The 14817-nt window shown below is 47.8% G+C and overlaps 1 protein-coding gene and 1 long non-coding RNA gene across 3 annotated transcripts in view; one reads left to right on the top strand and one right to left on the bottom strand.

The window, feature by feature from the left end:
* Positions 1–14817, top strand: part of COMTD1 (catechol-O-methyltransferase domain containing 1) — an 83781-nt gene that overhangs the window by 6024 nt on the left and 62940 nt on the right. For both annotated transcript variants that reach the window (XM_063958682.1, XM_063958683.1), the window contains exon 5: positions 3639–3693. In XM_063958682.1, coding sequence (XP_063814752.1) covers positions 3639–3693 — 55 coding nt within the window. The remainder of the gene's footprint in view (positions 1–3638; positions 3694–14817) is intronic.
* The window catches only part of LOC135055067 (uncharacterized), a 107347-nt gene that overhangs the window by 48260 nt on the left and 44270 nt on the right, over positions 1–14817 (bottom strand). The window lies entirely within an intron of this gene.

Below are 14817 nucleotides of genomic sequence, written 5' to 3'. Positions count from 1 at the left end.
CTTTTTGTCTACACACCCGTAGTTGTTTCGGGGAATAGCCACGTTCTAAAAAACGTGTGGTAATCTCATTGCATTGGTCGTTTATACGACCGGGGTGTTTTTCGTGCGGTAGTTGCACTACGTGCCGGTCTATGATCACTGGACCTACATTTAGCCACCCACATACTGGAAGAACTATTCGATTGAAATATCATTTGCATTGTCGCCTTGATTTCATTATATACATATTGAAGTGCCCGTGTGGGCTGTACTATGTCGGCCTTACTACCCGAATGTTTCGTGATCGGATGGCCAATCACAGGTCTTCAATACACACGGCCATCCTTACGGGTAAGACTGATAAGCCAGTAGCTCGCCATTTCTTGGAAGCTAGGCACCAAGTGGCGAGCCTCAAGTGCAAAATTATCGATTGGATCCCCCCGAATTCAATAGGAGGGGACCGATCTTTGGCCCTCAAACAACGAGAGTGTTATTGGATATACACTCTCGATACTGTTGCACCCAGGGGTCTTAATGAAGCAAATACATTACATCCTTTTCTGTAGTAGCTAGTCTGTCTTCCGTTTTGTTGGGCTCCCCTCCAATGCGGCACATAGCAGGGGCGACTTCATTTTGATATATAAGCTGTTGATATATAAGCTTGTGGAATTAATTTAAGTTATTTGTATTTGTTAGGTATTTGTCTTTTTATGTTTTTTTGCTGACCTTAGGACCATTTTTTGTGAATGACTCCTCGGCCCCTCGGGTTTCTGGCATACATTTGGACCGGATAAGTTATCAGTTATTGGTTTCTACGTTGATGTACGTGTGTATATGTATGTACATATGCATTAACGTAGGGTTGGATGCATGATGCATTATAATTAAACTGGCACCTGTCTGAGTGCTTATTTTCTTTAGTTATGGAACTGAGCCCTTTGTATTGTATTAGTTGGGTTCTATGATGATCCATCAGTGCCTATAAGATAATTGTGGAACCTATCACTAGTGTATTTACACTAAATAAAAATTTCTATCTTATTTTATCTTAGGTTGCTAGTAGATTGTAGCGATTGGTTACATTGTATTGTTTAGCTCAGTGCTGGGACGTTTTAGCATTGCGCCTTGGTTGCTCAGCAACAGGGATGCGATGTGTTTCCGAACACTTCCGGTTGCTGAGCCACACGGAAGTGTAGCCGCTGGAACGCATGATGACACTGCATTGTTTAGCTCAGTGCTGGGACGTCCTAGCATTGTGTCGTGGTTGCTTACCAACAGGGCTGCGATGTGTGTCGGAACACTTCCTGTTGCTGAACCGCACGGAAGTGTTGCCGCTGGAACGCATGATGACGCGTTCCTGTGGCGTTACACTCCGGGAGACGGCGTCTGGCTGGAGCCGGCGCGGGTGCTCATATGGCCGAGTGGCCTGACCTGCAGGTGTGGTTTTGCTTTTCAGCGTGTGGAGGGTGTTATAGAGCACACATTAGGTTTCAACCACGAGTGGAATTGTGTTTGCGGGGGTGGCTCCCGGAATGGACGTCACTTCCGGTTATTTCTGTTTAAATAGCTCGCTTGCACACAGGGACAGCATGCAGCGATGTTTGCTTTGTCCCTTGGCTGAAGCGAGTACTGACCTTCTATATTATTGGATATATTATGACTTGCACTTTTGATCCATGTTTGAATTTATTGAGGGTATCTCCTATTTGGTTTTAGCAGGTTGGACTATCTTAGATGCTAAACCACCTGCACCGCTGCTTCATTTACTCTATGGCTACTCCAATGAGGTATGGAGTTAATTTTCCTGATGTTAGTTTAACCAATGGAGGTTGGAGTGTAAAGTTGTTTATTATTATTTCATTATTTCTTTGGCAGAATGGAGTACGCTTTTTAGTGTATTTTTCCAAGCATTTTATATGTCCTTATATTCTTATATGAGAGATGCCCGGTGTGGACACCTACAGGTATCCCAGGTAATTGGTACTTTTCCTTTGGATGGAAATATTCTTATGGCACTGTTTTAATAGGTGTTTTTCTTTGGTGGTGGGTCCATTATTGTAGCCAGTAGGTACCCATAGGGGCCGGTGAGGCATATTGCTTGTGACTGTATATTACTGTTCATTTGCAGATTATACGCATGTTGTCTCTAACGGTGAATTGATGATATGATACATCACCTGTCTAGATAAAGGCCTGTGACCAGACCGAAACGTCGACAATAAAAGCATTGGTGATTTTATGAAGAAGTACCTACGATTATTTACTTGTGAGAGTGCACCTTCCAAATGTTTTGGAACTTTCTATGGTATATGTGTGGACCTATCCGGCCCATTAGGAGCACCCACCATTTGATGAATATTTATTGATGAGAGTGCAGGATCATTGTTGTTTGTTTGTTTGTTTGTTTGTTTGTATGTATATGTATATATATATATATATATATATATATATATATATATATAGCAAAAAATGTAGATTGGCTCACTGATTGACTCATCACGAAATCTCTTAAACCACAAGGCCTACAATCTTGAAACTTGGCAGGTAGCTTCTCCTTAGGTTCTAGGTGCTAGCCAAGAACCGGTTTTACAAATGTCACTGCCCATCCACGGAAATTGGCAAAAATGGGTGTGTGTGTGTGTGTGTGTGTGTGTGTGTGTGTATGTTCCAGCTTAACTCCGTAATGCCTGTAGCAATTTACACCAAACTTGCTACACATATGACTTACAATCTGGGTAACACACCCCTTGCACCCCTAGGTGTGAGGCAGCACCACAGAGTATTTCAGCAGACAGCATAACTCTGGAATGCCTGGTGCAATTTACACCAAACCTGGTACAAATATGACAATCGGGGCACAAACATTGTGGGGGTAACACACCCCTAGGGGTGGGCGAGCAGCACAGACAATATCAGGACATGCATGATGTGTCAGTGACGACAGGGCTTCATGTGACAGTGGCAGTGACATGATGTGAGGAGGGGAATGGAGGTATCAGGAAGTAACACGCTGAGAGTCATATAGTGGGAGGAGCAAGGTCCCCAGCAGCACAGAGTATATTAGGAGATGCATGATATGTCAGGCAGGACAGGGCTGCATGTGACAGGGGCAGTGACCTGATGTCAGGAGGGGAATGGAGGTAGCACGAACCCACACACTGAGAGTTATATAGTGGAAGTAGCAGGGTCCCCCAGCAGCACAGAGTAGATCAGGAGATGCATAATGTGCTGCGCTATATAAGAAACTGTAAATAAAGCGATCATTTACAGGGGCACTGACATGATGTGAGGAGGGTAATGGAGGCAGCAGGATGCCACAGACTGAGAGTTGTATAGTGGGAAGAGCAGGGTCCCATGGGGGACCAAAAAGGGGTCCGGCCACTACACAAAGTGGGTCAGGAAAGCAAAATATGCCTATATACTAGATCTTCAACCAACGTCAATTAACAAATAACTATAATTCTAATTTGTAACGTTAACTTTATAACATTCAACCTAACTAAAATGAACACTGATCCTGACACTAGGGGAGAGAAACAATTTGCTCATAAATGACTGACATTCACGAAACACATTAGGCATGGAAAAACTGCTGTTAATATCTGTATTGTTGCAATAAACACAACAAACTTGCACCCTTTTTCTGACTTTTGTCACAGGCTGGTGTGGAGCGCAAGATTCACGTAGAGGAAAAAACTGAAGAGCAAACGCTGGGTAATTACATATGCATAATTATAGTAGTAGGTAATATTATTTACTAGATTACTGCTGTCCATTTGGACAATCAAGTAAAGTTATATTTTTAGGTATTTTTCTTACCTTAAACTCAAGACTTTTTGACAGAGGTCCATGTTAGGACATAAACATTGATTCCTATAATGCCTATATAATAATTAATACGCATATTCTCACCACAAAGCTGGTGAGCGCCCCCCTCCTTGTTTATAGATGCTTGATTTTAAAGCGAGGGTGGCCAGTCCATAAAAAGGACATAATTATCATTCAACACAGGTATCCCCCAGAACTCGGGATTACATCAGGAACAGGGTTTGAAAACTACGTAGTGATAGTAAATGCAGAGATCTCAGTTGCATATATTTGTAAAGATATGGTAAGCCTCCAGACCAACTTCACAGCTTCTCTGATACTGGAGGGATCATTTCTTCTAACAAGCTATAATCTACCTTGTATAAAATTAGGTGTATGAAGACTTAATACATAGACGAGTGCAATGGCAACAATCACAGTATGCCATGCCAATAGGGCAATACCCCTTCCCAGCAGCCTGGCCAGCAGCCACTACATGCCTAGGGATTTTTCTACCATGTCTGCTGTGTTTGTGTGTGTGTCTGTGGATCTGAGTGCTCAGTCATCGCATCAGAGAGAGAATCTGGTTAGTGGCTTACCGTGATCTTTGGGCCTGCATACGGGTGTCGTACGGTATGCCGGCGCTCGGGCTCCCGGCGCCCAGCATACCGGCGCCGGGAGCCCGACCGCCGGCATAACGACAGCGTGGCGAGCGCAAAGGAGCCCCTTGCGGGCTCGCTGTGCTCGCCACGCTGCGGGCACGGTGGCGCACTACGCGCGCCACACTATTTTATTCTCCCTCCAGGGGGGTCGTGGACCCCCACGAGGGAGAATAGTTGTCGGTATGCCGGGTGTCGGGATTCCGGCGCCGGTATACTGTGCGCCGGGATCCCGACATTCGGCATACAGAAGACCACCCCTGCATACAGTATGTCTGAAGTACTGTATTACATAATCTGCAGACTATAGCTTGTTACATGCTAAGTCCTTCGGACTGACAACAATCACTCTAAAATCAAAACTTTGAAAACCCCCCTCCAGAAATCCTGCATTTGCCTTTGACTTTATCTCTCTCCGCTCATAACACAGCGCGATATGTGCTGAGCGAGGGGGGCGCTCATTTAAGCCAGCGGTGAAATGAGTGACCTCACTAGATTATGCCTGCATGCAGGCCAATCTACTACAGGCGATAGCGACGCGTGGGGCCGCGCATCGCTATCGCTGTTGGGCATACACACAGAGAGATCCGTGCTTAACTTCTAAGCAATCTAGTCAGATTGCTTAGAATTTAAGCACGGATCTCTCCATGTGTACACCCTTTAAAGAGCATGACCTGAAATAACAAGGGTTGTACAATACCTACATAGGCTGTGGGCACACACTGCTGCTTTATTTGTGCAAATGTGTCTAATTCACCAAACACACTTCAGAGCGCTCACCCAGAGGAAAATCATGTAACCATTAGAAATGCCACAACAAAGTCCATCTCCCTGCATGGATTTTAATGAGTAGGTTTCTCTATCGTCCTAAGTGGATGCTGGGGTTCCTGAAAGGACCATGGGGAATAGCGGCTCCGCAGGAGACAGGGCACAAAAGTAAAGCTTTTACAGGTCAGGTGGTGTGTACTGGCTCCTCCCCCCATGACCCTCCTCCAGACTCCAGTTAGATTTTTGTGCCCGGCCGAGAAGGGTGCAATTCTAGGTGGCTCTCATAAAGAGCTGCTTAGAGAGTTTAGCTTAGGTTTTTTGTTTTACAGTGATTCCTGCTGGCAACAGGATCACTGCAACGAGGGACAGAGGGGAGAAGAAGTGAACTCACCTGCGTGCAGGATGGATTGGCTTCTTGGCTACTGGACATGAAGCTCCAGAGGGACGATCACAGGTACAGCCTGGATGGTCACCGGAGCCACGCCGCCGGCCCCCTCACAGATGCTGAAGCAAGAAGAGGTCCAGAATCGGCGGCTGAAGACTCCTGCAGTCTTCTTAAGGTAGCGCACAGCACTGCAGCTGTGCGCCATTTTCCTCTCAGCACACTTCACACGGCAGTCACTGAGGGTGCAGGGCGCTGGGGGGGGGGCGCCCTGGGAGGCAAATGAAAACCTTTAAAAAGGCTAAAAATACCTCACATATAGCCCCAGAGGCTATATGGAGATATTTACCCCTGCCTAAATGTACTAAATAGCGGGAGACGAGCCCGCCGAAAAAGGGGCGGGGCCTATCTCCTCAGCACACGGCGCCATTTTCTGTCACAGCTCCGCTGGTCAGGAAGGCTCCCAGGTCTCTCCCCTGCACTGCACTACAGAAACAGGGTATAACAGAGAGGGGGGGCAAAATAAATGGCAATATATTAATATAAAAGCAGCTATAAGGGAGCACTTAATCATAAGGCTATCCCTGTCATATATAGCGTTTTTTGGTGTGTGCTGGCAGACTCTCCCTCTGTCTCCCCAAAGGGCTAGTGGGTCCTGTCTTCGTATAGAGCATTCCCTGTGTGTCTGCTGTGTGTCGGTACGTGTGTGTCGACATGTATGAGGACGTTATTGGTGTGGAGGCGGAGCAATTGCCAAATATGAGGATGTCACCTCCTAGGGGGTCGACACCAGAATGGATGCCTTTATTTGTGGAATTACGGGATAGCGTCAACTCGCTTAAGCAGTCGTTTGCCGACATGAGGCGGCCGGACACTCAATTAGTGCCTGTCCAGGCGCCTCAAACACCGTCAGGGGCTGTAAAACGCCCCTTGCCTCAGTCGGTCGACACAGACCCAGACACAGGCACTGATTCCGGTGGTGAAGGTGACGAATCAACCGTATTTTCCAGTAGGGCCACACGTTATATGATTTTGGCAATAAAGGAGATGTTACATTTAGCTGATACTACAGGTACCACTAAACAGGGTATTATGTGGGGTGTGAAAAAACTACCAGTAGTTTTTACCGAATCAGAAGAATTAAATGACGTGTGTGATGAAGCGTGGGGTGCCCCGATAAAAAACTGCTAATTTCAAAGAAGTTATTGGCTTTATACCCTTTCCCGCCAGAGGTTAGGGAGCGCTGGGAAACACCTCCTAGGGTGGACAAAGCGCTAACACGCTTATCAAAACAAGTGGCGTTACCCTCTCCTGAGACGGCCGCACTTAAAGATCCATCAGATAGGAGGATGGAAAATATCCAAAAAGGTATATACACACATGCAGGTGTTATACTACGACCAGCTATTGCGACTGCCTGGATGTGCAGTGCTGGGGTAGTTTGGTCAGAGTCCCTGATCGAAAATATTGATACCCTGGACAGGGACAATATTTTACTGTCGTTAGAACAAATAAAGGATGCATTTCTTTATATGCGTGATGCACAGAGAGATATCTGCACACTGGCATCACGGGTAAGTGCTATGTCCATTTCGGCCAGAAGAGCTTTATGGACACGACAGTGGACAGGCGATGCGTAGAGGAGTTATTTGGGGTCGGTCTATCGGATTTGGTGGCCACGGCTACGGCCGGGAAATCCACCTTTCTACCTCAAGTCACTCCCCAACAGAAAAAGGCACCGACCTTTCAACCGCAGCCCTTTCGTTCCTTTAAAAATAAGAGAGCAAAGGGCTATTCATATCTGCCACGAGGCAGAGGACGAGGGAAGAGACAGCAACAGGCAGTTCCTTCCCAGGAACAGAAGCCCTCCCCGGCTTCTACAAAAGCCTCAGCATGACGCTGGGGCTTCGCAAGCGGACTCGGGGGCGGTAGGCGGTCGTCTCAAGAATTACAGCGCGCAGTGGGCTCACTCGCAGGTAAATCCCTGGATCCTGCAGATAATATCTCAGGGGTACAGGTTGAAATTAGAGACAGAGCCACCTCGCCGTTTCCTGAAGTCTGCTTTACCAACGTCCCCCTCAGAAAGGGAGACGGTTTTGGAAGCCATTCACAAGCTGTATTCTCAGCAGGTGATAGTCAAGGTACCTCTTCTACAACAAGGGAAGGGGTATTATTCCACTCTTTTTGTGGTACCGAAGCCGGATGGCTCGGTAAGGCCTATTCTAAATCTGAAGTCCTTGAACCTGTACATAAAGAAGTTCAAGTTCAAGATGGAGTCACTCAGAGCAGTGATAGCGAACCTGGAAGAAGGGGACTTTATGGTATCCTTGGACATCAAGGATGCGTATCTCCACGTTCCAATTACCCCTCACACCAGGGGTACCTCAGGTTCGTTGTACAAAACTGTCACTAACAGTTTCAGACGCTGCCGTTTGGTTTGTCCACGGCACCTCGGGTCTTTACAAAGGTAATGGCCGAGATAATATTTCTTCTTCGAAGAAAAGGCGTATTAATTATCCCATACTTGGACGATCTCCTAATAAGGGCAAGGTCCAGAGAACAGCTAGAGATGGGTTTAGCACTATCTCAAGAGGTGCTAAAGCAGCACGGATGGATTCTGAATATTCCAAAATCCCAATTAATGCCGACAACTCGTCTGCTGTTCCTGGGGATGATTCTGGACACAGTTCAGAAAAAGGTTTTTCTTCCCGAAGAAAAAGCCAAGGAGTTATCTGACCTGGTCAGGAACCTCCTAAAACCAGGAAAGGTGTCTGTACATCAATGCACAAGAGTCCTGGGAAAAAATGGTAGCTTCTTACGAAGCAATCCCTTTCGGCAGATTCCATGCAAAGGGATCTGTTGGACAAATGGTCAGGGTCGCATCTTCAGATGCACCTGCGGATAACCCTGTCGCCGAGGACAAGGGTATCCCTTCTGTGGTGGTTGCAGGAGGCTCATCTATTGGAGGGCCGCAGATTCGGCATGCAGGATTGGATCCTGGTGACCACGGATGCCAGCCTGAGAGGCTGGGGAGCAGTCACACAGGGAAGAAATTTCCAGGGAGTGTGGTCGAGCCTGAAAAAGTCTCTTCACATAAGCATTCTGGAACTAAGAGCAATCTACAATGCTCTAAGCCAGGCGGAACCTCTGCTTCAAGGAAGACCGGTGTTGATCCAGTCGGACAACATCACGGCAGTCGCCCATGTAAACAGACAGGGCGGCACAAGAAGCAGGAGGGCAATGGCAGAAGCTGCCAGGATCCTTCGCTGGGCGGAGAATCACGTGATAGCACTGTCAGCGGTATTCATCCCGGGCGTGGACAACTGGGAAGCAGACTTCCTCAGCAGACACGACCTTCACCCGGGAGAGTGGGGACTTCATCCAGAAGTTTTCCACATGCTATTAAACCGTTGGGTAAAACCAATGGTGGACAGGATGGCGTCTCGCCTCAACAATACACTGGACAGGTATTGCGCCAGGTCAAGAGATCCGCAGGCAATAGCTGTGGACGCGCTGGTAACACCTTGGGTGTACCAGTCGGTATATGTGTTTCCTCCTCTGCCTCTCATACCAAAGGTATTGAGGATTATACGGCAAAGAGGAGTAAGACTAGTGGCTCCGGATTGGCCAAGAAGGACTTGGTACCCGGAACTTCAAGAGATGGTCATGGACGATCCGTGGCCTCTACTTCTGAGAAGGGACCTGCTTCAGCAGGGTCCTTGTCTTTTTCAAGACTTACCGCGGCTGCGTTTGACGGCATGGCGTTTGAATGCCAGATCCTAAAAGGAAAAGGCATTCCAGAAGAAGTCATTCCTACCTTGATAAAGGCAAGGAAGGAAGTCACCGCGAAGCATTATCGCCGTATTTGGCGAAAATATGTTGCGTGGTGCGAGCAGCGGAGTGCTCCGATGGAGGAATTTCAACTGGGTCGTTTTCCTACATTTCCTGCAATCAGGATTGTCTAGGGGTCTCAAATTGGGATCTATTAAGGTTCAAATTTCGGCCCTATCAATATTCTTCCAAAAAGAATTGGCCTCAGTCCCTGAGGTCCAGATTTTTATCAAAGGAGTACTGCATATACAGCCTCCTGTGGTGCCTAAGGTGGCACCGTGGGATCTAAATGTAGTTTTAGATTTCCTCAAATCCAATTGGTTTGAACCACTAAAGAATGTGGATTTGAAATATCTCACATGGAAAGTGACTATGTTACTGGCCCTGGCTTCGGCCGGGAGTGTATCTGAACTGGCGGCTTTGTTTTATAAAAGCCCTTATTTAATTTTCCATTCGACATAGGGCAGAGCTGCGGACGCGTCCGCATTTTCTCCCTAAGGTGGTATCAGCGTTTCACCTGAACCAGCCTATTGTAGTGCCTGCGGCTACAGACGACTTGAAGGACTCCAAGTTGTTGGACGTTGTCAGAGCCTTAAAAATATACATTTAAAGGACGGCTGGAGTCAGAAAATCTGACTCGCTGTTTATACTGTATGCACCCAACAAGTTGGGTGCACCTGCTTCTAAGCAGTCGATTGCTCGTTGGATTTGTAACAAAATTCAACTTGTACATTCTGTGGCAGGCCTGCCACAGCCTAAATCTGTTAAGGCCCATTCCGCAAGGAAGGTGGGCTCATCTTGGGCGGCTGCCCGAGGGGTCTCGGCATTACAACTCTGCCGAGCAGCTACGTGGTCAGGGGAGAACACGTTTGTAAATTTTTACAAATTTGATACCCTGGCAAAGGAGGACCTGGAGTTCTCTCATTCGGTGCTGCAGAGTCATCCGCACTCTCCCGCCCGTTTGGGAGCTTTGGTATAATCCCCATGGTCCTTTCAGGAACCCCAGCATCCACTTAGGACGATAGAGAAAATAAGAATTTACTTACCGATAATTCTATTTCTCGGAGTCCGTAGTGGATGCTGGGCGCCCATCCCAAGTGCGGATTATCTCCAATACTTGTACATAGTTATTGTTAACTAATTCGGGTTATTGTTTAGGAAGCCATCTTTCAGAGGCTCCTCTGTTATCATACTGTTAACTGGGTTTAGATCACAAGTTGTACGGTGTGATTGGTGTGGCTGGTATGAGTCTTACCCGGGATTCAAAATCCTCCCTTATTGTGTACGCTCGTCCGGGCACAGTACCTAACTGGAGTCTGGAGGAGGGTCATGGGGGGAGGAGCCAGTACACACCACCTGACCTGTAAAAGCTTTACTTTTGTGCCCTGTCTCCTGCGGAGCCGCTATTCCCCATGGTCCTTTCAGGAACCCCAGCATCCACTACGGACTCCGAGAAATAGAATTATCGGTAAGTAAATTCTTATTTTTTTTATTAAAATATTGCTTGATTTAGGGGTATATTCAATTGAAGTCGGATACATTCCCACATTCATTTGTCGGAATGGATCCGACCTGGGCTATTCATTGCAATGTCAATTCGACTTTAAAAAAAATAAGAATTTACTTACCGATAATTCTATTTCTCGTAGTCCGTAGTGGATGCTGGGGACTCCGTCAGGACCATGGGAATAGCGGCTCCGCAGGAGACAGGGCACAAAAGTAAAAGCTTTAGGATCAGGTGGTGTGCACTGGCTCCTCCCCCTATGACCCTCCTCCAAGCCTCAGTTAGGATACTGTGCCCGGACGAGCGTACACAATAAGGAAGGATTTTGAATCCCGGGTAAGACTCATACCAGCCACACCAATCACACCGTACAACTTGTGATCTGAACCCAGTTAACAGCATGATAACAGAAGGAGCCTCTGAAAAGATGGCTCACAACAATAACAACCCGATTTTTGTAACAATAACTATGTACAAGTATTGCAGACAATCCGCACTTGGGATGGGCGTCCAGCATCCACTACGGACTACGAGAAATAGAATTATCGGTAAGTAAATTCTTATTTTCTCTGACGTCCTAAGTGGATGCTGGGGACTCCGTCAGGACCATGGGGATTATACCAAAGCTCCCAAACGGGCGGGAGAGTGCGGATGACTCTGCAGCACCGAGTGAGAGAACTCCAGGTCGTCCTCAGCCAGGGTGTGCCCCTGACCAAGTAGCAGCTCGGCAAAGTTGTAAAGCCGAGACCCCTCGGGCAGCCGCCCAAGATGAGCCCACCTTCCTTGTGGAATGGGCATTTACATATTTTGGCTGTGGCAGGCCTGCCACAGAATGTGCAAGCTGAATTGTACTACACATCCAACTAGCAATCGTCCGCTTAGAAGCAAGAGCACCCAGTTTTTTGGGTGCCTACAGGATAACAGCAAGTCAGTTTTCCTGACTCCAGCCGTCCTGGAAACCTATATTTTCAGGGCCCTGACAACATCTAGCAACTTGGAGTCCTCCAAGTCCCTAGTAGCCGCAGGTACCACAATAAGCTGGTGCAGGTGAAACGCTGACACCACCTTAGGGAGAAACTGGGGACGAGTCCGCAGCTCTGCCCTGTCCGAATGGACAATCAGATATGGGCTTTGTGAGACAAAGCCGCCAATTCTGACACTCGCCTGGCCGAGGCCAGGGCCAACAGCATGGTCACTTTCCATGTGAGATATTTAAAATCCACAGATTTGAGCGGTTTAAACCAATGTGATTTGAGGAATCCCAGAACTACGTTGAGATCCCACAGTGCCACTGGAGGCACAAAAGGGGGTTGTATATGCAGTACTCCCTTGACAAACTTCTGGACTTCAGGAACTGAAGCCAATTTTTTCTGGAAGAAAATTGACAGGGCCGAAATTTGAACCTTAATGGACCCCAATTTGAGGCCCATAGACACTCCTGTTTGCAGGAAATGCAGGAATCGACCGAGTTGAAATTTCTTCGTGGGGCCTTCCTGGCCTCACACCACGCAACATATTTTCGCCACATGTGGTGATAATGTTGTGCGGTCACCTCCTTCCTGGCTTTGACCAGGGTAGGAATGTTGGAGCAGACATGGTACTTGCTGAAGCAAGTCCCTTCTTAGCGGCAGAGGCCATGAGTCCTCTGTGAGCATTTCTTGAAGTTCCGGGTACCAAGTCCTTCTTGGCCAATCCGGAGCCACGAGTATAGTTCTTACTCCTCTACGTCTTATAATTCTCAGTACCTTGGGTATGAGAAGCAGAGGAGGGAACACATACACCGACTGGTACACCCACGGTGTTACCAGAACGTCCACAGCTATTGCCTGAGGGTCTCTTGACCTGGCGCAATACCTGTCCAGTTTTTTGTTCAGGCGGGACGCCATCATGTCCACCTTTGGTCTTTCCCAACGGTTCACAATCATGTGGAAGACTTCCCGATGAAGTCCCCACTCTCCCGGGTGGAGGTCGTGCCTGCTGAGGAAGTCTGCTTCCCAGTTGTCCACTCCCGGAATGAACACTGCTGACAGTGTTATCACATGATTTTCCGCCCAGCGAAGAATCCTTGCAGTTTCTGCCATTGCCCTCCTGCTTCTTGTGCCGCCCTGTCTGTTTACGTGGGCGACTGCCGTGATGTTGTCCCACTGGATCAATACCGGCTGACCTTGAAGCAGAGGTCTTGCTAAGCTTAGAGCATTGTAAATTGCCCTTAGCTCCAGTATATTTATGTGGAGAGAAGTCTCCAGACTATATCACACTCCCTGGAAATTTTTTTCCCTGTGTGACTGCTCCCCAGCCTCTCAGGCTGGCATCCGTGGTCACCAGGACCCAGTCCTGAATGCCGAATCTGCGGCCCTTTAATAGATGAGCACCGCAGAAGAAACACCCTTGTCCTTGGAGACAGGGTTATCCGCTGATGCATCTGAAGATGCGATCCGGACCATTTTTCCAGCAGATCCCACTGAAAAGTTCTTGCGTGAAATCTGCCGAATGGAATCGCTTCGTAAGAAGCCACCATTTTTCCCAGGACCCTTGTGCAATGATGCACTGACACTTTTCCTGGTTTTAGGAGGTTCCTGACTAGCTCGGATAGCTCCCTGGCTTTCTTCTCCGGGAGAAACACCCTTTTCTGGACTGTGTCCAGAATCATCCCTAGGAACAGCAGACGTGTCGTCGGAAACAGCTGCGATTTTGGAATATTTAGAATCCACCCGTGCTGTCGTAGAACTACTTGAGATAGTGCTACTCCGACCTCCAACTGTTCTCTGGACCTTGCCCTTATCAGGAGATCGTCCATTTTCTTTGAAGAAGAATCATCATTTCGGCCATTACCTTGGTAAAGACCCGGGGTGCCGTGGACAATCCAAACGGCAGCGTCTGAAACTGATAGTGACAGTTCTGTACCACGAACCTGAGGTACCCTTGGTGAGAAGGGCAAATTTGGACATGGAGGTAAGCATCCCTGATGTCCAGGGACACCATATAGTCCCCTTCTTCCTGGTTCGCTATCACTGCTCTGAGTGACTCCATCTTGATTTGAACCTTTGTATGTAAGTGTTCAAATATTTCAGATTTAGAATAGGTCTCACCGAGCCGTCTGGCTTCAGTACCACAATATAGTGTGGAATAATACCCCTTTCCTTGTTGTAGGAGGGGTACTTTGATTATCACCTGCTAGGAATACAGCTTGTGAATTGTTTCCAATACTGCCTCCCTGTCGGAGGGAGACGTTGGTAAAGCAGACTTCAGGAACCTGCGAGGGGGAGACGTCTCGAATTTCCAATCTGTACCCCTGGGATACTACTTGTAGGCTCCAGGGGTCCACTTGCGAGTGAGCCCACTGCGTGCTGAAACTCTTGAGACGACCCCCCACCGCACCTGAGTCCGCTTGTACGGCCCCAGCGTCATGCTGAGGACTTGGTAGAAGCGGTGGAGGGCTTCTGTTCCTGGGAATGGGCTGCCTGCTGCAGTCTTCTTCCCTTTCCTCTATCCCTGGGCAGATATGACTGGCCTTTTGCCCGCTTGCCCTTATGGGGACGAAAGGACTGAGGCTGAAAAGACGGTGTCTTTTTCTGCTGAGATGTGACTTGGGGTAAAAAAGGTGGATTTTCCAGCTGTTGCCGTGGCCACCAGGTCCGATGGACCGACCCCAAATAACTCCTCCCCTTTATACGGCAATACTTCCATGTGCCGTTTGGAATCTGCATCACCTGACCACTGTCGTGTCCATAAACATCTTCTGGCAGATATGGACATCGCACTTACTCTTGATGCCAGAGTGCAAATATCCCTCTGTGCATCTCGCATATATAGAAATGCATCCTTTAAATGCTCTATAGTCAATAAAATACTGTCCCTGTCAAGGGTATCAATATTTTCAGTCAGGG

Source organism: Pseudophryne corroboree, chromosome 3 (assembly GCF_028390025.1).
Source record: "Pseudophryne corroboree isolate aPseCor3 chromosome 3, aPseCor3.hap2, whole genome shotgun sequence".
Taxonomy (NCBI): Eukaryota; Metazoa; Chordata; class Amphibia; order Anura; family Myobatrachidae; genus Pseudophryne; species Pseudophryne corroboree.
The sequence above is the reverse complement of the archived record's forward strand: the minus strand, read 5'-3'. Positions and strand labels throughout refer to the sequence as shown.